The sequence below is a fragment of the Tauraco erythrolophus genome, chromosome 10 (genome assembly GCF_009769465.1).
Source record: "Tauraco erythrolophus isolate bTauEry1 chromosome 10, bTauEry1.pri, whole genome shotgun sequence".
Taxonomy (NCBI): domain Eukaryota; kingdom Metazoa; phylum Chordata; class Aves; order Musophagiformes; family Musophagidae; genus Tauraco; species Tauraco erythrolophus.
This window is the reverse complement of record NC_141474.1, coordinates 2369526-2395598: the sequence shown is the minus strand read 5'-3', so window position 1 is coordinate 2395598 and position 26073 is coordinate 2369526. Positions and strand designations below refer to the sequence as shown.

The 26073-nt window shown below is 43.2% G+C and overlaps 1 protein-coding gene across 2 annotated transcripts in view; it reads left to right on the top strand.

Annotated features, from left to right (window-relative positions):
- The window catches only part of PLA2G4A (phospholipase A2 group IVA), a 72958-nt gene that overhangs the window by 29294 nt on the left and 17591 nt on the right, over window positions 1-26073 (top strand). Inside the window, exons 5-11 of one of the 2 annotated variants that reach the window (XM_086617267.1) lie at window positions 2702-2739; window positions 4135-4276; window positions 14618-14754; window positions 19173-19395; window positions 20732-20846; window positions 25326-25463; window positions 25779-25871. In XM_086617267.1, the coding sequence (XP_086473393.1) occupies window positions 2702-2739; window positions 4135-4276; window positions 14618-14754; window positions 19173-19395; window positions 20732-20846; window positions 25326-25463; window positions 25779-25871 (886 nt within the window). The remainder of the gene's footprint in view (window positions 1-2701; window positions 2740-4134; window positions 4277-14617; window positions 14755-19172; window positions 19396-20731; window positions 20847-25325; window positions 25464-25778; window positions 25872-26073) is intronic. The other variant, XM_086617268.1, reaches the window with a different exon arrangement.

Sequence of the window (26073 nt, the reverse complement as noted above, 5' to 3'; positions counted from 1 at the left end):
GTTTTCCATGTGATACGACATTAAAAGTGTGTTTACAGCACATAACTGGTTAAGGCCTATTTATTGGGAACTGGAGAGTTTCCTGTGTAAGATTTAGCATTCAATTAGGTGTAGCCTTAGGGCAGTTGGAATTTGGATACGCTCCTTTTTTTCCTTTTTTTTTTTTAAAAGTTTCTGCATTTTTTGAAGTTTCTGCACATTTCTGTCACTAAGTACTTCAGCAACTCAGGCTCCCAGAGCGTGGGCTGGCTGCAGATGCCTGGTTCTGCCAGGCACGAGGTGAGGCAGTGAGAAAGGGCTGATGAATAAATTCTGAAAACAGTTTACAAAGCTCATGCCAATAGTGTAAGACCTTGCCACATGACAGATGTGCTTTAACTTGCATCGGCACTTAGCAAAGCTTGGTAGAGTAGATAGGGAGGCAAAAAAAAATCGGTGAAAAAAACCAAATACGTGCTGAAATTTATAAGCAAACGGTAAGAGAACATCTAGTCAGGTTGAGCCCAACGTAGGCAAGTTGTACACACAACGTGTGTTCCTGAGATTTCTGCGGCAGTCTGGATAAGGTATAGAAAAGTTACACCAGGGGAAATTTAGGTTAGATTTCAGGAAAAATTTCTTTCCAGAGAGGGTTGTGAAGTGTTGGAACAGGCTGCCCAGGGAGGTGGTGGAGTCCCCATCCCTGGAGGTGTTTAAAAACCGTGTGGATTTGGAGTTGAGGAACATGGTTTAGGGACCCTGACAGTGCAGGGTGAGTGGTTGGACTCGATGATCTTGAGGGTCTCTTCCAACCAGATGATTCTATGACATTTCTCTATGAAAATGGCATGCTAGCTCCCTATTGGAACGTTTCACTCCAAGGGTTTATTTCATACCGTGTGCGAACATTTTTTTCAACCGTTGGCTCACCATGTGGTTTCTAAAAGCGCTTTCTAAATTAGTAATATCAGGTGCTGGAAGAATGCAATTACTACCCTGTCTTTGAAGTATTTCCATAAATGACTCTTCAATCTGTTTCTTCATGTCTCCCTTTATTATTTCTCTGCCTTTCCTTTCTCCCACCACCCTGTTAACACGCCACCTCATTTACGATTCCCGTTTCAGAGGGCAGGAGTGATGCCAGGTTCTCCCTGGCCTGGCAGCAGGGACGTGGGAGGTGGGAGGCCAGAGGCAGCTCTGCGCTCCGTCGCCTCAGCTGCTCCTTGTAACTGCCAAGCAATCGTGCAGCCTGAGGTGGGGTAGCTCCAATCCTAGCGATCACGTGCCACAAACGAGGAGGATAATCCGGTTATAGCTAGGGACGGAGTGAAGCAAGGCGTTGTGAGTCTGTTACACATCTACGAGGCTGCACCAGTGCGTTGGTGGCCATTGCGTACAAGAGAGCTCGGGGAGGTGAAAATGTTCTGTCTGTTCTCTCTTCTGGCAACCTCATACTCTTGAATTTTGCCTAACAAATGCAATTGGTGCTTTAACCATCATTTTTTAACCTTTTTCATAGAATTTTGTAGATTTCTAGGTTGGAAAAGACCTTAGAGATCATCCAGTCCAACCGTCCCTAATCCCCCATTAAACCATATCCCTAAGTAGATCATCCACCCTGTTCTTAAACACATCCAGGGATGGGGACTCAACCACCTCCCTGGGCAGCCTATTCCAGTGGCTGACAACCCTTTCAGAGAAGAAATACTTCCTAACATCCAACCTGAACCTCCCCTGACTAAGCTTATACCCATTTCCTCTTGTTCTGTCACCCAACACTAATGTAAAGAGCCCTTCCCCCACCTTCCCACCATCTTTTCTCAAGTATTTGTAGGCTGTAATCAGGTCTCCCCTCAGCCTCCTCTTCTCCAGGCTAAACAGCCCCAATTCCCTCAGCCACTCACCATAAGTTTTATTTTCCAGCCCTTTCACCAGTTCAGTTGCCCTTCTTTGGACCCACTCCAGGAGCTCCATATCTCTCTTAAAGCGAGGGGCCCAAAGGAACCTCCAGGGTTTGCCTCCAGGGAACCCCTTCAAGTGCTCCATCAAAGACATAGAGGAGGCAGATCCGTAGCTTATGGGTCAGGTACTTCTATGTGGTCTGCAAGTGATATCATTATGTAGTGACACTTATTAATTTATTTGCATCTTTCAGGAACTCATAAGCAGTCACTCTTCCTGATTGATGATTTAAGTGTATCTAACTGGGGAAGGACACTTGGTGGCTCATGTGGAACACGGAACAGTCATTCCCTTACAAGTTTTTGTTTCAGATACAAGTTGAGTATGAAGTTTACCCAGTGAACTGGGAAACAAGGAGCAGATAGACTGTGGCTGGTAGTAGGAGCGGCGGATCGTAACTGGGTCAAGACAATTGGATCTCTTCTGGCCAAAGATGAGTAGCGCTGTCAAAAAGTGGTTGTCAGTGGAAGAAAGCCAAGGCAGTGGGATCCAATTAATGAAAGTCAGGACCTAGCAGCACCTAGCACCATCTTCTACTGTGTTCAGTGCTGGTGGTGTATTTTGAAATCACATCATGTGATTTTTTAAAAAAAGTTCCATAGAAAAGAAACTCGTCCGTATATTTCGGAAATGTCCTCCTTTTTTTAAAAGAAAAGTGATTTAAAGAAAAATTCTGGCAGTAATAGTTTATGTTCCAGGTGCATTTGTGGTTTTTTCCCTCTGTAAGTGGTGTAACCATATTTAAATATTTCTTGCTTAGGTCACAGAAATGACTTTGGAATTGTCTCTTGAAGTATGGTAAGTATCATATTTTTTTTTAAAAAAGTGGAATATGTTTTTTTTACTTTACTCTCTTTGCTAGAATTTTCTTAAACATGTGTCAGGTAGAGCACAAAAATTCCCTGTTTTAACCTAGAAATACCAAGTACTGTAAAGCCAGGAAGGAGACTTTAAAATTGAGGCTTTATTTTCACATTGTAATTCTATCATGGGCTTAAACACCATTACTTATACTAACAGGTATGCCCTTTCCAAATGTTTGCAGGAACGAGGCCATCATATATTAATTTCTCATCCTGGTTTATCTGAAGCACTTTCCTTTCCAAAGGCTTTTCCTCTAATAAACTCATAGACATCATGTTCAGCTGTTATCCTCGTTATTTTCCCTTCTATGGTAACTTTGTGTCTCATGTTAACTTTAAGCATATATGGCTGCTCATTACAAAGCTGCCCCTGAAATGTTTTTGAGTGTTAATACCATGCAGTACTGAAGTCGAAGGTGAAGATCTCAGTAGGGCCAGGATTTCGCTATGTGTAAATGGTGTAAAGTGGATAGAACCATAGAATTGTAGAACCATGGAGCGGTTTGGGTTGGAAGGGACCTCAAAGATCATCCAGTTCCAACCCCCCTGCCATGGGCAGGGAAACCCTCCACTACACCAGGTTGCCCAAAGCCTCATCCAGCCTGGCCTTGAACACTTCCAGGGATGGGGCAGCCACAACTTCTCTGGGCAACCTGTGCCAGTGCCTCACCACCCTCAGAGGGAAGAATTTCTTCCTTATATCCAATCTAAATCTCCCCTCTTTCAGTTTAAATCCATTGCCCCTTGTCCTGTCGCTACACGCCCTTGTCCAAAGCCCCTCTCCAGCTTTCCTGTAGCCCCTTTAGGTACTGGAAGGCTGCTATAAGATCACCCCGGAGCCTCCTCTTCTCCAGGCTGAACAGCCCCAACTCTCTCAGCCTGTCCCCATAGCAGAGGTGCTCCAGCCCTCTGATCATCTTTGTGACCTCCTCTGGACCCGCTCCAGCAGCTCCATGTCCTTGTTTTGGGGACTCCAGAGCTGCCATGGACTCCAGCCTACGCCATTCTATGATTCCATGATTCTATGATAATGCACCACTACAAGCTGCGTATTTTGTGTTTGGTTTTCACTAGTATGTGGGCAGTGAGGTTTCTATGTCAAATGCACGACTCAGAGACGCAACGTGCCATTGTTCTTTGCGTCCATCACTCCACGAAATCAACTGATGCAGTTGTGTCGCATGACCAGTCATAATTTTATGTTATTTTATTTCATCTTGTGTCACGTAATGAGGAATTTACTCTTACGTCCGTTCGTTTCCCTAGGTGATGTTTTTAATTCTGTTTTGAATTGTGCCTTGTGTAGAAACCTGTCTGTTTTGCCAAACAGCTCTTCAACCGATCTCCGGTTCAGCATGGCTCTGTGTGACGAGGAGAAGAGATTTCGGCAACGGAGAAAGGATAACATCATGCACAGTATGAAATCCTTTCTAGGAGAGGAAAACAGCAAGAACTTGACCACTTCCCGTGATGTAAGTTTGGAGAGTTGACACTGAGATGAGTCCTGCATTTGTCCCTCAAAGGAATGAATGGGACATGCGAGGTAGAAGAGTTCAGTGTAAAGACAGATGGCAGAAGCAAAGAAATGTCTTTTTCTGCTGCACACATACAATATTTAGAACGGAGAAGAGTTTTTCCTGTGCTCTGAATTTATAGATTAAGGAGACAAAATCCTGTGCCGAAGTGAAGCTTCACTTAAATAAGATACATGGATTGTGGGCAAAGGGACAAGACTGCGTAAATGCCATCGTAGGACAGAAATCACAGCTTTTCATTTGCACGGGCACCTTAGGCTGCTGTAACTTTTGTCTCGTTCTTTCTTGTTTTAACCCTTAGCAGGCTGTGCCTGGGTTAAAACTGGGGAAAGGAGATAAATCCATGCTTTTCATTTTGCTCTCATTCTGAATCCCCTGCTTCGTTAAGGTGTTGGTTCTGAGCTGAGATCGTCATCCGGACGGTGCACGAGGGGCGTGTGAGATACCTGCTGCACCGGGAGCGCGGTGGCTCTGGGCACGTGCCCAGCTGCAGAATCTGCCCTTGCAGGCTTCATACCCAGCCTGTGCTCCTAAAGCGGCCTCGCTTGTGTGGCCTTCGTGTCTGCGAAGCCATTTAGGCAGGAAACGAGCTGGTTTAATGGTCGAGTCAGCTTAGAAATCATTTTCTTTTCTTCTGTTCGTTTAGAGGATTAGGATTATGAGGTTTGTTTCTTAGAGAACGTGAGGAACTGCAGCTTTCATTGACTGGCTGGTGCTCCGTACCAAGGCAACGGGAGGTCAAACCATCAGATCTAGATGGATTGATGGTGGTTTGGGTCACATCAAAGTGAGGAAGGATGCCAAACCCCACTGATCTTGTCAGTGATTTCATAAAGCGCTGCATTGTTTTGAGTTAATTAAGGATATGCTTGGTAGAGGTCCACTTGTTTTGTAGTAGCTTTTCCATCCTCCTCTTTCTTTCTTTGTTCTCTGTCCCGTTCTGCTCCCAGAATTGTGACAGGAAGACTGTGTGTATGTGGGGGGTGTCAAGTCATGAACAGATGTGTGTTTTAGTATAAGCAGAATGTGACAGTCTCTTGCAGAAACTGGAACCAACACAGTGGAATTCCTTTTAAATGGCTATGAGGTTTTGAGCAGGTGGTAGATGTGTTATTTCTGTATACTTTTGAACTCTGCCTTGCGTGGTAAATTGTGCTCGGGCGAGCTTTCTGAGGAAGAAGAAAGAATTTGACAAGCATTGTACGTATTTTTTTTTGTAGAGATACCAATTGTGCGTAACAAAGGAACGTTTTCAAGGTTTTGGAATTTTCAGTTCTTTTAATCTTTTAATCTTAACACATGCAGATCTTATCGGAATAAGTATTTGTGGATGTGACATTGGTCTGATCTTCTACAGCAGAATAATATCTTAGAAAGGATGCAGGTATTTTGCCAAGATCCAGTTGGGACTGGGGTGATACTCAGTGCCTGAAGTATCAGTTCTATGCAGGTGGCATGTGTGCATGGATTATTGTAGATGCTAGGTCATATTCTTTTTGTCATCAACTTCCTTTGGTATCCCTCACCATCTCCAATACTGAAAGTTTATCAGTTAAATTGCATCTTCCAAGACCAGACAGCAATCTCTTAATTGTAGGAAGGACTGAGGTAATGCGATTTTCCTCTTTTTCATATGCCAAGTGTGTATTTTGAAGCTGACTTGTCAGAATTCTTAGCTGCTTCTAGCGATGAAAAAACCCTTTTTGTTCAAATTAAGATACAGTTTGGTCCTTACAGCCTGGCATTTTTACTGTTATTGCTACAGATGGGAGATAGCAGGAGGATTTATGGGATGTTTGTAGTCTTAACATGGCATCAGAAGTCGGGAGACACAATGAGTATTCTTAGCTCCCTGTGAGTCATTGTTTAATCTTAAACAAGTCACTTACTCAAAGTTCACCCAGGTTTCTTCATCTGTGAAGAGCAGCACACGTGCCTTGCAGGGATGCTATGAGACTTTAATACCTGTGAAATAATTGTATATCCCTGCTTGAGGAAGTGATTACTTCCAGATTTCCTTACTTAATCGTCAGGCACAGTCTGAAAACACAGAGGATGAGATTTTCTCCTACCTATGTTATTGCTCAGGGTTTTTTTTTATAATTTTTGTTACTTTAAACGATTTTCTAAAAATACTATAATCAATTAAAGAAAGCATGTAGAATCACAGAATCATAGCATGGTTCGGGTTGGAAGAGACCTTCAAGATCAAGTTCCAACCCCCCTGCCATGGGCAGGGACACCTTCCACTACACCAGGTTGCTCAAAGCCTCATCCAACCTGGCCTTGAACACTTCCAGGGATGGGGCAGCCACAACTTCTCTGGGAAAATGCAGTTCTCTTAAGATTGGATTTACAGAACAATTTTTTAATAATCATCTGTGTACCCCATGGCAATTTTTTTTCCACCACAGGTATTCTTTCCCAGATTTTGTGCACTGTGTTTCCAGGGCATTTGGATAAAAACATCTACACTGCTCATTCCCAGAACAAGATTTAATATGTTTTAGGGTTTTTTGCCAGATTACTGGAAAATATGATTGAGATAATCTTTTTTGGAGCTTGCTTTTCTTAAAACATATCTCATTTCCCAAATCCTTTTCATTTTTATGCCCAGTTTGGTGATTAAGCAGTCAGCACTTGTTGAGATGAGGCACCCATTGACTGAAGTGGAGCTGTATGGTGCTGAACTTGTCCATGCAGCACGGTGTCCCATGGATCCCAGAAACAGTACAGATGCATTGACAAAACACTTCATCTGCCTTGTTAAATCCTGTTCAGGGGAGTTTGGATGATATCTAAGCCGACTTGTTCAAAACTAGTTGGCTCTCTCAACATTGTACCATGCAAAGAAACCAGAGGATGAAGAAAGCCATGCTGGCATGGCCTTTGGTTGTTCAGAAGTGGGCACAACCATATAGAATTGAGTGCAGCAGCGTGGCCAGGGATTAGAGCAACGAGCTTTTGTCTCCAAAACTTTGGAACTGAAATCACATTTTTGCCATTCGCTCACTGCGTCACTTTCTTGTGAGTCACTTACCCTTTTGGTCTAAATTTACCAGTCTGCTTCAATGGTTTTAGTACCTCTGCCTCAATTTTACTGATTATATGCAAAGGACTTCAGGTTCAGAGTGCCTCAAAGAGCGGAGTGCGCCAGCCCCAGCCCGTGTACACGGAGAAGCACGCACACCTTGGTGTCCCATCCTTTCTTCATTCTTTCTCAGTTGTAAGGTGGCTTCTTGGTTCTTTTGCCTTTGTGCTCTGTCTGCTTCCCTGCTGCCTCTGCCCTTTTTATCCTAGAGGGCAACTTGTAAGATGGGTGTATGTAATTTAAATTTTACCATTAATGTGTTGGAAACTGAATTGCAGCTAAAAAGCTGCTGTAACAAACCTACCTATAGAATCATAGAATGCATGTAATCTCCATTCTATGGTATTTATAATACCATACCTCCATTTATGATACCTGCTTGGAAATGTGCTCTACCTGCCTCTGCAAAGCAGGAAAGGACCCTTAACCTTCATAGAATCATAGAATGGTTTGGGTTGGAAGGGACCTCAAAGATCATCTAGTTCCAACCCTCCTGCCATGGGCAGGGACACCTTCCACTACACCAGGTTGCCCAAAGCCTCATCCAGCCTGGCCCTGAACACTGCCAGGGATGGGGCAGCCACAGCTTCTTTGGGCAACCTGTGCCAGTGCCTCACCACCCTCTGAGTGAAAAATTTCTTCCTTAGATCTCATCTAAATCTCCCCTCTTTCAGTTTAAAGCCATTGCCCCTTGTCCTGTCACTACACACCCTTGTCCAAAGCCCCTCTCCAGCTTTCCTGTAGCCCCTTTAGGTACTGGAAGGCTGCAATAAGATCACCCTGGAGCCTTCTCTTCTCCGGACTGAACAGCCCCAACTCTCTCAGCCCGTCTTCATAGCAGAGGTGCTCCAGCCCTCGGATCTTCTTCATGGCCTCATCTGGACCCGCTCCAACAGCTCCATGTCCTTCTTGTGTCCCTTCATCACCTGACTGACGCCTGCAAGTCAACTTGTGTTCAGTTGGCTGAAATGAATGAATGTGAATGCACAGTAGGTGCTTCTCTTCAGTTATTTTTTCATCATTGAAGTGCTTTATTTACTGTAAGAAGCTTACTTCAGCTGCTGCCGTCTACTCTAGAACTCTTTGGTTGAATTTCATTCCTGGAAATAAAGTAGTGATTACAACTTTTCATACTTGGCTTTGGTATCAAGCGGAAATGAAGAGATGCTATGCATACACCTTCCTCTCGGTGTACCCACCCTCTCCCAGTACAGGAATCTATGATTCCCAGAGTGCCTGTGGATTAAGTATACAGGAAGCATTTGCTGTCAGGATGCTAGTGACTCTTCTTGACATTCTTTATTGATCCTCCTTACAGATTTCTCTGCATCCTGAAGAAAACTCAGATTTTCCTTTGCGCTCACGCCACTGCACAGATGAATAGATTTGTTGAGTAGTGGTGCTTTGGAAGTCTTCTCACATACTTTTTCCAGGCTTGCACCTGCAAACCACCGACTTCATCCTGTCGGGATTTGTCTGTGTAGGTTAATTAGGTGGTGTTTGTAAAGAGCTTTCAAAGCCTGATGTACATTATTAAATTTGTGATTAGTAACGTGGCTCTTCTGTTCAAAGCAACTGCTCCGCTATTGGGGTGTTGGCTTAACAAAACAGGCATGTCCTAAATCTTTACCTTTGTTTTGTCATTTTTTGCTGGATAGCTATCTCTGGAGGTGCATGATGAATGCTGATGCCAGTAAATACCTGTGGTTTCTATTACTAAAGCTGAACATGTATGAAGATAATCAAATTATCTTACTGCATCAAGAACAAGCAGTTTTTGTGGAATGGAAACCTCGGGAAATGTCTCAACATACTCGGTCATTGTGCATGGTCATTTCCGTGTGACTGTGTGTTTTCAGTCCTCGGGGAGTTTCATGGCTTGGAGTATGGAGCCTGCAGAGAGAAACTGAACTCAGTAGTCACACGGTTCCTTTTCTAATAACTAATCCCGTCTATTGGCACCTTAAATTGCATTTCAGTGAAATTTTTGACTGATTACTGTTTGATCAGATAGCGGCTTTCTGCACCACTGTGTAATTCTGTTTATGCTTAGGAACAACAAAGAGGTTGTTACCTTATCACCATTGATCAGTGGAAAATTCTTCTAGGTTTCGGAAACTGGGAACCAGGTGAGACCTTTGCTGAAACACTTGATGATGGTAGCAAGTTAATTTTTAGAATCACAGAATCACAGAATATATCAAGTTGGAAAGGACCTATAAAGATTAAGGCCAACTCCCTCCTCCTCATCTCAGAACCACCTAAAACTAAACCATATGACTAAGAGCATCATCCAGATACTCCTTGAACTCTGTCATGCTTGGGGCCGTGACTGCTTCCCTGGGGAGCCTGTTCCAGTGACCGACCACCCTCTCAGTGAAGAACCTTCTCCTAATGTTCAATCTGAACTTCCCCTGCCACCGCTTCATTCCAATTCTTTGTATCCTATCACTGGTCACCAGAGGGAGGAGATCAGCACCTCCTACTCCGCTGTCTCCCTTGAGGAAGTTGTAGACTGCAATGAGGTTGCTCCTCCACCTTCTCCAGGCTCAACAAGCCAAGTGACCTCAGCCATTCCTTGTAAGTCTTGCCCTCAAGGCCTTTCACCATCTTGGTCACCCTCCTCTGGACACACTCGAATAGTTTGATGTCCTTCTTAGATTGAGGTGCCCAAAACTGCACACAGTACTCGAGATGGGGCCACACCAGTGCAGTGTAGAGTGGGACAATCACCGTTTTGTCCAGAAAGATATTGTGAGAGACAGTATCAAAAGCTTTGCTAAAATCCTAAAAACTCCTATCTACTGACTTCCTGTGGTCAACCAGATGGGTGACCTTGTCATAAAAAGAATTTAGTTAGTTAAGCAGGACTTTCCCCTCATGAACCCATGCTGGCTGTGACCAATGACTGCATTGTCTCTCAGGTGTTTTTCAGTAACTCCCAGAATGACCTTCTCCGTAATTTTATCAAGCACTGAAGTCAGACTGACAGGCCTGTAATTGCCACGGCCTTCCTTCTTAACCTTTTTGAAAACTGAGACAACATTCGCCACCTTCCAGTCAACTGACACCTCACCAGACTCCCAAGACAGTTGAAAAATAATGGAGAGAGGTCCTGCAATAACATCAGACAGCCCTTTCAGTTTCCTGGATGAATCCCATCAGGCCTCGTAGACTGAGCACGTCCAGCTGGAGCAGCAAGTCTCAAACACGTTCAGAGTCACTGGGAGTTTATCATCCCTCCAGTCACGGTCTTCCAGCACAGGGCTCCCGTAGTTCCAAGGCCCAGCATCGGTGTTAAAGACAGAGGTGAAGGTTTTAAGCGTCTCTCCTTTGTCTACGTCCCTATTTGTGAAGTGACCGACCTCAGCAAGTAACACAGCAGTGTTATCTCTGATCCTCCTTTCGCTCTTCACATATTTTAAAAAAGCCCTTTTGTTGTCCTTCACAGTGGTGGCCAGCTTGAGCTCTAATTGAGCTTTAGCCACGCGAATTTTATCGGCACAGTGGCGAACAGCATCGCTGTAGTCCTCCCATGTTACCTGTCCTTGCTTCTGATGTCCTTAAGCTTTCCTTTTCTGCCTAAATTCTAGAAGAAGATCCCTGCTCAGCCAAGCCAGCCTTCTGCCTTGCTTGCTTGACTTCCCACACTTTGGAATTGCCTGCCCTTGTGCATTCATGGACCTCAGGACCTTCAGAAGCAGATTCCCAGGGGATCTTACGAACGAGCTCCTTCAGCAGCCCCAAGTCTGCTCTCCCCGTATCCAAGGTCAAGGTTTTGCGGTCAGTTCTTCTATCGCTGTTTTATTTTGTCTTCCTTCTACATACTTGGAGAAACTGTCCAATGGAAGGGAAGAGCTTTGAAGCCAGGGCTGAGAAGGCTGGGAAGTAAGAAGGAAAGAAATATAAAATAAAACCCCTGTAGGTACATTTTGGACACGGAGTCACTTGTAACTGGCTCTGCTTTTGCTCACTTTGCTGTCTCTGGGTAGAGGAGGACGGGTACAGATACTCATAAATTCTCCTTATTCTCCTGTAGCTTTTGCAAGGTCGTTGTGGATTTGAGCCTGTCATCATGCTGTGCAGCAATATCAGATGTTTTTATTATGAAACGTGTTTTTAAACTCGTAGCCAGAACATTATTTGTCTCTCCTGTTTCTGATTAGTGACTTTTACTGCTTTTGGCTCTGTCACAAAGATATCGGTCGGATTAAAGCTGGTGTTTGAATTGCTTTAAAAATCGATGTGGTTTTGTAACTAAATAGTTTATTTAATAACTAAATTTAATATCTTCTCTATTTTGGATTATGGATAAGAAAGACAGACCTTCTAAAGAAGTTCTGAGTATATTTTTGTTTCGAAATCTTGCTGCAAGTGGCAACTTCTTCAAATAGATTCTGTTTTTTCAGAAAGCAGGCGATTAGAGTCCTAGGTACCAGGGCATCGTGGGGGCAACAACTCGCCCATGCCGAGACCTGACATGGTTTATTCACTCGATTTGTGGACTTTGTGGTTGTATTTTAAAGTCTGAAGCAGCAGCACAAATCCGTGCGAGTGACCTGAACTTGAAATTCTGGACATTATTTCGGGAGACAGGTAGATAGGACAGTCGTAATGATAGTGTTTGACTTTCACTATATATATATAGTATATATAGTATATACACATATATACACATATATATATACATACACATATATACACATATGGTATATATATATACACACGTGTTTTAATATTTGACCTGAAGAGTCGGAAAAATCAGACATTACCTTAAGGAACCTAAAATGGAGAATTCTGCACAGCGATAACACTGTGTCCTATTAGCAAATAGTATGGAATAAGAGGTACAATATATGGCAGAGTCATAGAAGTGCTGTTTGGAAGGGACCTCTGGAGATCAGCTGGTCCCAGTTGTCTCTGACAGGAGCAATATTGCCAATGCTCAGTTTAGTGCCAACAGAGAAAATGGAGGGGGTTCTTCCTAGCAAGTCCCAGAACAACCCAGAGTTTAGCAAATTCCAGAGTCCTAAGTGACGCTCGCTTCCCAACCTTGGTCTGATCCTGAACTCAGTCACTTTGTGAGGACAGCAGCCCAAGCAGCTCCCGGTGGCCCCGTTTGCCCCTGCTTCTTGACTGTTCGTGAGCGGCAGGTGAAGTACAGCATTAGTCAGCCCTTCCAGCGTTGGCATTAGGAAATGCTTCCTGGATGCACACATCCAGGAAGCATTTGGATGGACAGTCATGCTGACCTTTCAGCAGGAGATTAAAATCTCCTATGAGGACCCCAGCCGGATCTGAAGACTTCTGGTTTTTAGAGAAAGCCTTACCCGCTTCATCATGTTGGTCAGCAGTCTGAATCTGGCAGCCACAACATCCCTAGTGGTACTGTCTTTCGGATCCTGACCTAGAATCTCCTACAAGACATGTCTGTGGTTGCATCCTGATGTTCTGTGCAACCAAAGAGCAGCTTTCCTGTAGAGCACAGCCCCCTTGCACCCTTTTTCCCCATCTCTCTTCTCAGCCTCCACCCATCCATGGCAGTGTGTCAGGCATGCACGCTGTCCCACCAAGTCTATGGCATTCTGTCACAGGCCTGTGACTGCACTTGAACTTCCAATTTTTCTTGTTTGATGTCTCCGTGCATCGATATAGATAAATTTGAGGTAAGCCTCTGAACACTCTTCCTTCTGAGCAGGAGCAGGCAGGTCTCACTGCTTGCTTTCTCCCCTGCATTCCTCCTGCATTTGCAACATTTGCACCCTTTGCTCACTTAGGTCCCCATCATTGGAGTTAGTCTAAAGTCGTCTTCATTAAATTAGCAAGTCTGTTCACTTGAGTGAAGTATTCCTCACTCTGTAGGTCAGGTGGATTCTTTATTTTCCCATGGACCATCTTCACCAGCAAGCAAGGCTTCATGGTCAAGAAGTGAAGAGTCTCACTAGTGACACCAGCTGAGCCTGATAGCATCTGCTTGAGCCATTCCTCTTCCAGACTGGAAAGATCAAGTCTACAGGCCACAGCCTTGGCTGCCTCTGCCCCTTGTTCTTGCTCCAAGAGGGGGCAAAGCACCTCTCATCTGCTCAGCATCTCCCCTGCTTGTATCACTGTTGCCCACATGGATGAGCAGCATCTGGAAGGCCAGGAGAGACTGAGCTGTTTCTCCATGTCATGATGGATCTGGAACCTGGGCAAGCAGCAAACCTCCATAAACAATCAGCCTGGCTGGCAGGTGCATCTGTGTCCTGCAGAAGAGGAAGTCATCAGCTACCATCGCTTGTCACTTTCTTATCCAGTAACCCGTGATGTCTGGTCCATAATCCTTCCTGACAGCACTTGTTCCTTCTCTGTCTCCAGGGCTCTGAACCGAGGCAGAGAGCTGCAGCTGAAAGGGGAGACTTCACTGCCAGAAGTAGCAAGCTTGCAGCTCCCGCTCTCCTGGGAATTCATGCTTCCTTCCTGCCGTTGTGTTGCCTCAGTCATACCTTCCTTCTTGCCTGCACGGGAGCCGGGCATGTTTAGCTTCCCTTTAAATCCCTGCATGCCAGGTGCTTTGTTACATGCCATCTGTTGCACCTCCTGGTCGCCAATGGGCCCTGTGTACAAGATAAATAGGAAGCTGGAAGGAAGTCTGCTCTGCTTCTCTACGAGGTTTCCACCTTGGCAGGTAGAAGAACTTCTCATGCTGCTGGCTGGTCGCTGGTCTCTCTCGCTCACGATTGGCAGCTCTCCTCCCGTGCTGCAGTCCAAAAGCACTTCTGCCACCCAGCTCTTTGGGAAGCAGGAGGGACTGAGCAAATGACGTACGGACATGGTACGTCACTCTTGGGCCCAGAGAACCTAAGAGGGACAGGTAACTTCATGGGATTACGATGCTGTTCCATTCTACATACAGTGTTTGGAAGTCGTATCTCAAAGTGGTTTATTAAAATATTTTGCCATTCTTTTCCACACGCACCGCTAAGAGACTGCAGATTACCTGCTTTTTGCCTTGTTGGAACTTTTGTGCTCGTATTTGGAAAAGCATAGGTTTGTTCTCTGCTGCGAGGCTCTCTGGGTGGTGACCAACTAATTGCACAAGGCTGGTATGTTTGGCCAGTGATTGATGAGTAACGTTTATTTACCACTTTTAAGTCTTTATCAGAACTGGTGTGGTGATAGATACGCTGTTCTTCTCATCTATGCAGGTTCCAGTGATAGCGGTACTGGGTTCAGGAGGTGGATTTCGTGCCATGGTGGGGTTTGCTGGAGTCATGAAAGCACTTTACGAGTCAGGAGTTTTAGACTGTGCGACTTACATTGCTGGCCTCTCAGGATCCACATGGTAAGGGTTTTTTCTTTTGTTTTTCCTCGTTTTTTTTTCTTCAGGAAGTTCAAGAATGGATTTTCATGAGAGTTGACTTATTTCTAAGGTTATATGTAATTCACAGTATGGCAAAGACGTATGGAGACAGCTGTCTTGCAGCATAGCAGGTCTGTAGAGCAAGTCTGCTGGTGGAGGTGTTGCAGAATGCCTCGAAGGGTGAGGACAGCTCAGTCTCCAGGTGATCTTCCTAGGAGCTGCGATAGCAGGAATGGATGGAAAGAGGTGCTACACATATGCACCCACATTTCTGCATCAGCAGCTAGTACTGTACGTACTAGGGCTGTGTGACTGATTCTTTCCTCTTGATAACCAAAACATTAAGAATCCAAGCCATTGGTATAAATCCAAAGCATGTTTTGTGTTGCTTTATTTTCCTGATGAAATGGAAACAGAATTCCTTACAATTTGAAGATGATGACTTATGCAACCCGAAATGGATTATGTGTTTCACTTTTCAGAGATTCTCAAAGTCACTGAAACATCTTTTGCTCTGTTTTAGACTCAGTAGTCCCCTTCTTAGTGGATTTACTGAGGACGCCTAGGACCTGTTCACTGGTTCTTTCTTAGCCCAAGGAGATTTGAGCAGATGTGTTTCAGTGTGTAGGAAGGAGCACCGACTGACTGCCATGCTGCAGGGCATCCTGCTGAGGACTGCCTCCTATCCCTCTGGTTGCCACTGGTTAATTTAGAAGTTACATTGTTTTTTAAAACTGCTTGTTAATCAGATGGGAGAAAAGATCTTCCAAGATTAGAAGAGTTGAAATGTCCTAATCAGGTAGTTATGATGTCCTCCTGTCTGACACGATGAACTCTTCAGCCCATTAACGGGAAGAACATCACCAGGAGAAAATCAGAGTGACGTCACTGCGTGAAAGGCACTCTCTGGGTGTTGTGAGGTCAGGGCTTTGGAGGCAGCAGAATGCTTTGAACCCCAGTGTTAGCCTGCCTCAACCACTCTTCTGAATGAGAGGGTTTCTCTTCTCCCTGCCCAGTGCGATGAACCTGCAGCCTTTTGTCTTGGCTTTCACAAAAATTGTCCCAAATTACACTTACTACAAGCATTGAAACGATTTGTTTTGACGTTACTTAAAAGCAATGATGTAACATATTTAAATCTGTGTGATTTTCATCAGCCAAAGGCATCTGGCAACCTCAATCCAAATTTCTTAACTGCTCAGACTCCTTAACACTTTTTTTTCATTAAGTGAAAAATTTCAGACTTTTCTTTTTGTCTAGCTTTCAAACTTGCTTTTAATGTCAGTGGATCAGGTTGCAGTAGAGGATGTTACGTCTTAAGAAGATTTTGAACTTTTCAAGGGAGTATCCCAAATGTCACAAAATGCTATTTTATCATAACGAAGGTTTTTTGTGTACCAGTTTGAATACTGGAGCTGCATCTGAATCCAGTTTAGGGCCACCTGGTACAACAGAGGTGTTGACAGGCTGGATTAATTCCATCAGAGTACCACCTATGCAATTAGAGGACTGGAGCACATGAGGAATTGAGGCAGCTGGATTTGTTTCGTCTTGAGGAGCAGCCAAAGGTGGTGGTGGAGGGGGATCTTAGTGTTATCTTCAGCTACCTAATGGGTAGCTGTAAAAAAAACAGACTCTTTTTGGAGACACACAGAGAAAGGGTCAGGGGTAATGGCCATAAGTTACAGCAAGATGAATTCAATTAGCTATTAGGAAAATTATTTTGCAGTGAGAGTGATCAACCACTGGAATGTATTGCCGCATCCTTACTTGACTGGGCTGGGTAAGGTGTCATCCTGTCTCTACCTGACTCAGTGGATACTTCATGTGAAAGTAGAACTTGACTGAACAAAGCCCTGAGCAACCTGATCTGGCTTTTAAGTTGGCTCTGCGTTGAGCAGGAGGTGAGAATAGAGACCTCGAGGTTCCTTCCAGTCTAAATTACAAGGTTATACGAATATCTCATTTCTTGGAGAGTAAGGGGATGTGTTGGAATAGCTAGATATAAATGAGCAAGGAATCTGCCTGCATGGTTTTATCCCCTGGTTTAACTCCAAGGAAGCACCTGAGTTTTGGTTCCACACGTTCGAAGGAAATACTCTAACCCCAAAGTTGTTAATGCTTTTGAAATAGATACTGATCTGTTCTATTCCTTGTGTGGTTTTTTCCAATTATTTTTCACTTGTGGGAAGCTTGCTTCCCCGCTCCCAGACTACATGGAAGCTTTCAGAACGCCAGAAGGTTTTGAGATGCCAAAAAGTGTCTCTGAAGTAAAGTTCCTTGTTCAGATTGAGCTGTAAAAGATTGGCTTCCCTGGAACCCGAGTTTCCTGTCACTAGTGGGGGGAAAAAGGGGGGGGCAGATTGATCACTGTCTATGGAGAGACCTGGATGTAGATTTATCAAATTGCAAAAAGTGGAAGATATTATTTGGTTGGATGAGGAGCAATAGAATTGTGTAACGCAGTGAGAAAAGTTTTCATGATGTTTCTAGCGAATGGTACGTAGTCCACGTTCTGAAAAGACGTCAGTCGGCTGGCCATGAGGTCCTTTTTTGGGAAAACCCAGGTGTGAATACGTAGTCGATCTAATGTAAACCTATAAAATCTGGATTAAGATAGCAAGATTATCTGAACTGATTCAGTCAGGAACATATGTTGGAAACAGTTTTATTTAAACAAATTTGCTTTTGCTGTCTTGGTGATGTCACCTCTTCAGACTTTGCTTGCTTGTTGAATAAGTAAATTGACACTTTGGCACTGCCTTTCTTTTCTTTCCATGCAGTCTCTTGCTTGGGAATAATGCTCTTTTCTTTTCTTTCTTTTTTTTTTTTCCTGAAGGATGGAGAATTCCTTTCCTGCAGGGACAGGCAGGTTTCCGCTCGTTCGCTCAGACGCATGCCTAACCTTGGAGCACTGCATTGACCTCCCTGATTGCTTCTGTCATCTTGCTTCAGCCTCGTGCCCAGTTCTTCATCCCTCATTTTCCTTTCCGAAGCTTGCTGCTGTGTTTGTTCCTCCTGCGAGCTGACGTGAACGCTGAGCAAGTTCTTACATCATGCGTGTGACGGGGCTCGTCGTGCCGTCGAGTGACGTGCCGGGCGGTGATCTCAGGCCCAGGCTTACCCAGTGTGTATCTCACTGCCACGCAGAGCTATGCCTGCAGCAGGGTATGTGTGCCCGAGCCAGCTAATTGGGTAAATAACAGTGAAATGAGCACCAAGTAGCTCAGGATGGCCTATCTGGAGTCTTCGCTCATAATGTTGGAGAGGGTCCAGAGGAGGGCCACGAAGATGATAAGAGGGCTGGAGCACCTTTCCTATGAGGACAGGCTGAAAGAGTTGGGGCTGTTCAGCCTGGAGAAGAGGAGGCTCCGGGGTGACCTTATAGCGGTCTTCCAGTACCTCAAGGGGGCCTACAAGAAAGATGGGGAGAGGCTGTTCAGGAGGGCCTGTTGTGATAGGACAAGGGGTAATGGTTTTAAAATAGAGGGAGGTACATTCAGGTTGGATATTAGGAAAAAGTTTTTTACCATGAGAGTTGTAGAACACTGGAACAGGTTGCCCAGAGAGGTGGTGGATGCTCCATCCCTGGAGACGTTCAAGGCCCGGTTGGATGAGGCCCTGAGCAACCTGATCTAGTTGGAGATATCCCTGTTCCTTGCAGGGGGGTTGGACTAGATGGCCTTTGAAGGTCCCTTCCAGCCCTAACCATTCTATGATTCTAATGTTGCTCAAGCCAACCAAGCGCGAACCACGGTTGCCTGCATTGTGTGTCTCAACCTTGTTTTGAGTAAACAAAACTCAGTTTCCAGAGTTGCTCAGTGGTAAAAGCAAGATTTGCCTGGCAGGCCTCTTCTGAACCCTCAGACTCAATGAAATCTCTGCACGGGTTGTCGTGGTCATGCTCGGTCTTACTATGAAAACATCTAGATCCTGGAAAGCATGCCATGTGCTAATATATGCCAGGAATTTTGGGGTAGTAATAATGAACTGGAGAGTGACAGAGGTACATCTTAGAGTGAAAGAACTGCGTGTGTGTACAAATAGGGCCTCCACTCTGCCAAATTTAGGCGTGCTGTGACAACTCGAGAAGCTTTTTTTTTTTCAGCCTGTGATAATTCTGTCCGTTGTCACTTAAACAGATAAACGAGAAACACTTTGCATCATACACATTATTGAAATGTACGTTGAGTGTTTGATTGTATGCTTTCATTTAGGACAAATTGTTTAGTTTTCTATGCCTTGAGAAAAAAGGAATGATCATTTACTGTATAAACGGTGAGTAAATTAATCTGATTTAATCAGTAATTGAATGAGATTATTTATGAGCTTATTGTACGTTTCAGGCAGCTGACATTGAACCAGGCTTTGATACTTACAGAGCCTATTTTCCATTGCAGGTACATGTCAACGTTGTATTCACATCCGGATTTTCCAGAAAAAGGACCAAAGGAGATTAATCAAGAATTGATGAACTCCGTGAGTCACAACCCTCTTCTGCTGCTCACTCCTCAGAAAGTCAAACGCTACATTGAAGCACTGTGGAATAAGAAAAGCTCAGGCCAGCCTGTCACCTTCACAGATATCTTTGGCATGCTAATAGGTGAAACACTTATCCATGATGTGAGTTCATTTTTTTTATGGTTATTAGAGTTGTGGAACTGTTACGTAACACCCACCATTACTGTTTTTTTGAACTGACCTTGGTAACGTTTAACAAAGGATGTTTAGCAATAGGAGTATTTAAAGTTATAGCTGAGCAGATGCTGGATAAGCAACTTCAAAAATGCTTTCCTTGCTCTGGGACATGTTTCTGTGTGATACTCATTTGTTTCAAGAACTGGGAAAACGTACATTCACGTGCAACAGAAAGGAACTCAACTGCTGGGTACTTGCAGCAAGCTCTTAGCGTTGCGTATCATCCGTTAAAATTACTGCTCAGGCGATTTCAACAAAAAATTACAAAGTGATGTGACCTCTTTATGCACGTCTTGCTATAAGAAAAGCCACGTTTGCTTCACAAAACACTAATTTCAAGGTGAAAGATCCACATTTCTGTTTATCGTTACTTGTTTTTCTGGAAAAAAAGGCAATAGGAAGGCTTCACACTGTTGTATTTTGTTATTGGCAAGTCCTAACTGACCGAATGAGGCACACAGATGAGTCAGGTGGGCAGAACTGGAATTTGGTCTCATTGTAAGACTGAAATGTGTTAATAGATTCACAGGCTTGTTATGTACACTTGTACCTTTCATGAGCATACGTTGCTTTTGAGTTTAAACACTCTAAAATACTGAGAAACGGGCAACACAGCTTTTAGTAGCTGTAATATATGGAGTGAGTTTCTGTCGAGGAAGGGATGCTGATGATCCGGTGAGGTCCCTGTGCACTAAGGAGTTAAACAAATGCGCAGATGCTTAGCTTAAATCTGAACCTGACACTAATTCACAGACAACACATCTTAGTACTCTTGTGTCGTAATGACTTTCAGTCCTTCTTGATTGCAGGCTCCCGAATATTTTCTGGGAGAGATTCGGATCCCTCATTAGCAAATGTAAGCCTTTTAATAGTCTGTTTGCTTTTCTTAGTTATCTTTGCTGACTTTTCAGAAACAGCAGAGGTTGAAGAACGTTACGTGGTCATCGATGGCAGTTCTGCCTAAGAAGTTTTTCCTTGTTTTCATCTTTCACAGTAGCAAAGGGAAAGAACTTGCTTTGTCCAGCAATACTGTTTTCTTTTTGGCCGTTATTTTGGATTCTGTAACGCGTGCTTATTTCATTTAAAAGCTATTCAAGCAGTTTACTGCCTTTTACAATTTCTTCTGGTCTGTTTTTCTTGGAAGTAACTCCGTTTGTCTACTTTCCTTCTCTTTGAGGATTTCAGAGGAATGAGTTGGCTCCCAAACATCAGCAGGCCTTTGTAGGATCTGTTTGAACATAATGTCTTTCTTTTCATGCAGAGAATGGACACGACTTTGAGCAACATGAAAGAGAAAATCAATAATGCACAGTGTGCTCTCCCACTCTTTACATGTCTCCACGTCAAACCAGATGTCTCAGAGCTGATGTTTGCAGGTATGTTTTCAATCTGTGTCTTGAGGCACTTGGGAAAAGAAGAGAGAAGTGCGTGGCTGAAAAAATAACCTGTTTTTTCAATACTTCTGAGAAAAAAATATATCCTGCAACTTGGTACACGTTGAAATTATTAGTCTTACGGCAAGGATTAGGAAAGAATTTGCCATCATATGAAACATTCTTTGGGGCTTAACAAAATTTGCATTGTTACCAACTGAGTACAGGGAGATTTGAATTTATAAAGAGAATAGGAAGTTGGGATGTTGAAGGATACACGAAACAGGCATATCGTAAGGGCAGTGCTGATGGGTTTTAAAAGGTGAAGGGGAAATGGACACGTTTGTGTTCAGCGGCTTCTGGGAATCCAAGGATAGAGTCCAGTGACAAGAAGTTACTCAGGGATAAGTCATCACATACTTGGGTAGGTGGATACTTGTTTGATTGGTGCGGTGTTTGCACCAAGGTTACAGGGTTGTGGAGAACAGGCATCAAATGGACATATTCCTCATGGCATACCATGGAACTGAGCCTTTTCCTGTCCATGGAAAGACAAACAGACTGTGTTTTAGGTCAACGACCGTTTATTTCTCTATCATTCTTGGGTTTGGAGACTTACCCTTAGACCATTTTGCTATCATTCTTTTTTTTTTTTTTTTTTAACCTGAAAATAACTCTAACAGCCTCTTTAGGTTTCTGTGAAATGTTAAGTGGTGGCCAAGTTTTTGTTCTCTATATGTTACAAAAAAGAGATTTCCTATCAATTGAAAAAAATATTGCTTATCCATGAAGTAGCTGAGTACGTTGCAGGAGTCAAGACAAAAAGGAAGCTGGTGTTTCAACACTGGTATATCAGACAGGTAAAGGGAAATGTCCTCAGTCATACAGGAATATTCCTTTCTGCAATGAGTAAAATTAGAATTGAAAAAATTAGATATACTCCTTGAAGTAAAGTACTGTTGGTAACATAAAAAGGGCTTTTGCTTTTATTTATTTCATAGGTTTTAATCCCATCTAGTAGGCTCAGTTGAGAGTGGGTCCAGTTGTGCTAGGTGCTGCACGAAGGATATGTGTATCTATATGGTTCTATATCAGACTGAGAAGGGAAACACCAAGTGGCTTCCCCAGGGTCTGTAAGTCAGACATTGTGTCCATATTTCCTAAAATGATTATTTGGAAAAGTTGCTGTCAAAACTTCATTTGTAATGGAAAATCAGGCTGTGAATTAGGTTAAATTTTTCATGGGAGAATGTCTCCTTTCCTCCTTAAGAAATTGAAACTTTTTTCTTTGAAAAGCATTTTTCTTGATGAGCTCTTGTTTTCTGAGATATTTTATTTCGGTTACTTATTTACCATTTTAAAAACAAAATTATCTTTAGTTAAAATGGCCTTCTCCAAGCAAGAGCAGAAGCACCTGAGGGCTGGTCTAATTTCTCTTGCCTTACCAGTTGATCTAAAAGGGTACTGGCTCTGCCAGTGGATCTTATTTTTGCTTTTTTTGAGGCTATCATCTCTATTGTTATGTAGGATGCTAGGTCTTGATCGTTCCTGTCGTAAGTTTTTTTCCTCCTTTTAGAACTGAACAGCTATTCTTGATGTGAAATACCTAGTAAGTTTTGAACAAAAGTATATATACACATTCATATGTACTGGGTTATAAATGTAGGTGAGATTGTTCATGTTGTTTCATGTTGAAATGCATTAGTTATATCAGATAACATTCCTTCTGGGAGCGATGGTGCAAGATTTCATGCAGCTGCTAATAGCTTTCATGCCCCAGGCTCTGCATGTTTTCCCTACCAACAGCATTTCGGACCCAGCTGGCGCCGGCCGTACCCAAAACTGCAGAATCATTTTAACTGAGAGTAATTACAGTGGTTTAGTTAAAGACAGTTTTTGTTCAGTGGTGGTTTTTTTTTTAATTACAGTATCTTCTTGAATGTTAAGAAGTTATATGAAGATATTTATATCCAGTCTTAAAGAGAGGAGTGGAACTTAATGTTATAGAATCATAGAATGGTTGAGGTTGGAAGGGACCTCAAAGATCATCCAGTTCCAACCCCCCTGCCATGGGCAGGGACACCTTCCACTACACCAGGTTGCCCAAAGCCTCGTCCAACCTGGCCTTGAACACTGCCAGGGATGGGGCAGCCACAAGTTCTCTGGGCAACCTGTTCCACTGCCTCACCACCCTCAGAGTGAAAAATTTCTTCCTTATCTCTAATCTAAATCTCCCCTCTTTCAGTTTAAAGCCATTTCCCCTTGTCCTATCAATACATGCCCTTGTCCAAAGCCCCTCTCCAGCTTTCCTGTAGGCCCCCTTTAAGCACTGGAAGGCTGTTGGAAGATCACCCCAGAAATGTTTGGCTGTGGTATTGCATGCTTCTATCCCCCTGCAGCTTTGTTCACCAGCTTTGCTGCTGCTGCAATACCAGACCAGTCAAAATTTCGATTTTGGGATTTTGTTCTTGAAAGTCATTATAATAAACTTGTATCTGTGAGAGCGTGAGTGTGTGTGTTGCTCCATACCACGAAGTGCCAGAGAATTCTTTTGAGAAGCAGGACTGCCTTGAGGTACGGATTCATAGCACTCAGATCCCAGGCTGATCTGAAACCCTCCAGGTTTCCCAGGGATCCTACAGTCAGCGCTCGGTCAGCCGTGTTCATCACACGTATGGATTGGGAATGCGCTTTTGATCTGCCCACACGCAGCAAGGCTGGGCTGTAAAGTGAGTCTGGTCTTTGTGTGTGACCACAGTCCGTGCGTTTATGTGCCCAGTCCTAAATCTGCCAAATGCTTCGTGTTGGCAAAATGTTACCTCTTCCCTCCTGAGAACAGGAAAAATCAGTTGTGTCTTCAGCTGGTATGAAGAGTTTTGATGCAGCGAACCCTGCGGAGAGGTTTGACTTCAGTACAGTTTGGGTTAAGCCACAGCCAAGGAACTGACCCAGTTTACTGGGATATCAACACTAAGATTTTCTCTTGTTACAGAGTTCTTGTCTCTTGGGACGTTCAAGTCCTCATTTATATGGCCACTGTCTCAAGGAGCTTCTGGAATGGCAGAAGCTAGTGCTGAAGCCCTTTAATTTTAAGGCAGAAATCTTATTTCTCTAAGCAGGATATGTGATTTGAGAAATCATCCTCAGTGCAAACAGGAAAACGAAAATGGATTATCACAGATTAATTCTGATTCTAAACTCGATTTTGCTGTCAGCATGGTTCCGAATACATATCTGCCAATTCCTGTTTATATATCTAAAGGGAAATACCACTAAATTCTTTGATTGGGTCTTCAAAGGACTTTTCTTCTCTTCCAATAAATGTGAAGATTCGTGGGTGGTTTATCTGGGAAATGGGATGTTGTGTTTGACTTAGCACAGATAAGCATTGCCCCACGAAACGGAACTCTCCGCAGTCATGATTAAATCTTCCCTTTTCGGGACGAGTGGTTAACCTTATGCTCAACGTTCCAACAGAAACACTGAGGATCTTGAGGCATGGATGACACCCTAGGACTTGCAGGGCTTTTTCGAAGCCGTTTCTCTTGCTTTTCTATTTCAGAATTCTTTCTAGTTTGTTTACAGAAGCAGTCAGATCAATCCCTACTGAAAATACGGAAGGTAAAATAGATGAAGGGGTGAAATACTGAAAGCGTGGGGTATTTTTTGTTCATATTGCTCCCTTTTTGAAATGAATTCTCTGTTGTGAGCAACTGCACTGGTATCAAAGAAGATACTTCAAAATCAGCTAAAATCCATTTTCAAAAAAGGTGTACATCAGACAACATAAATCTCCTGAAATTTTCTGCTAAGATCAGGAAGTGCATTTTAACATCGTGTTTGCATTGACCTCTCTGTTCAATAAAATGACCTGTACTTTTAAAAATATGTTTTTCATTGACAATAAGGTTCTCAGCTGCTTCTCAGCTTTGCCTTTTCATATTGGATTTCACTGGGAACTTTAGGTTTTGGTGGAATCCAGATGACTCTCCTAGCTTCTTTCACAACTTCGGAGATGTTAAAGAATTTTTCTGCCGCCTTTGTCACTGCCCGCCTCCGCGCTTTTGGTAGGATCACTGTGAAAGAAAAGAAACTTGGAACTTAGACCCACGTTGCATTTCATGTGACAGGGAATCATGTTGAAGTTGAGATGAAAACCAGATGTAGTTGTTTTTTTTTCTGCTTCGTGATCGCTGCTTTTATACTTCTGGTTTTACAACCTCGTATTTTTTCACTGACGTTTGCCGTGATAAGAGAGAATGAGAATTACTTCTCTGCTGAGACATCAGGCTATCCTTCATTTAAAATCAAAATTTTGACTTCTGCACAACGTAAGAGATATTCCTGGTGATTATTTAGCTTCCCATGTAACTGAAATTTCTTTGCTTAAGCAGAGGTTTCATTTTTTTTATTATTTTCATCCTGTGTTTCTCTTCAGGCCGAGAGTGCTAACTAAGCAGAGTTTCGTTTCTTGTTTTGCAGACTGGGTGGAATTCAGTCCGTATGAGATTGGTATGGCAAAGTACGGCACTTTTATGTCTCCTGATTTGTTTGGAAGCAAATTTTTTATGGGGACAGTGGTGAAGAAGTACACTGAAAATCCCTTGCATTTCTTGATGGGTGAGTGTGTGGCAGAAAAGAGACTTTAAAATAAAATTAATTTCAGTAGTTCGTGGACAAGGGATTTTAGATAAAATCACACAAAGTGTGAGACAAGAAGCAGAGTTCTCAGTTTGTTGGAAGACATCTGTTTGAAAGATTTCACAGACGTGGATTGGCATTCCCTTTTTTTTTTTTTTGGTGTGTATATCTGAGCTTATGACTTAGCATATTCCAAAATCAGAGGTGTGTCCAGAGAGCAACTGCTTAAATAGCTCAGTATATTTTTATTTTCATCTACCAGCCTCCATTCATTGTTTACTTTTTCCCTTCCAGGTGTCTGGGGCAGTGCGTTTTCTATATTATTTAACAGAGTGCTTGGTGTCTCCAATTCTCAAAATAAAGGTCCCACCATGGAAGAAGAATTAGGTAATATGAGTAAATAAATCTTCTACTGTGCAAAACAATTACTAGCAAGATTCAGTGTGCTCTTACTCTGTGGAAGGATGGCACTCTGCTGGTAATCATTTTAAGAATGTGGAATACAAGTAATTTTAATAGCCGAAGTTGCTAGATGCTGGTGAGGTGAGGGAGAGTTAGTGATTTTCTTCTCTTTCTTTCACTTTTGTTT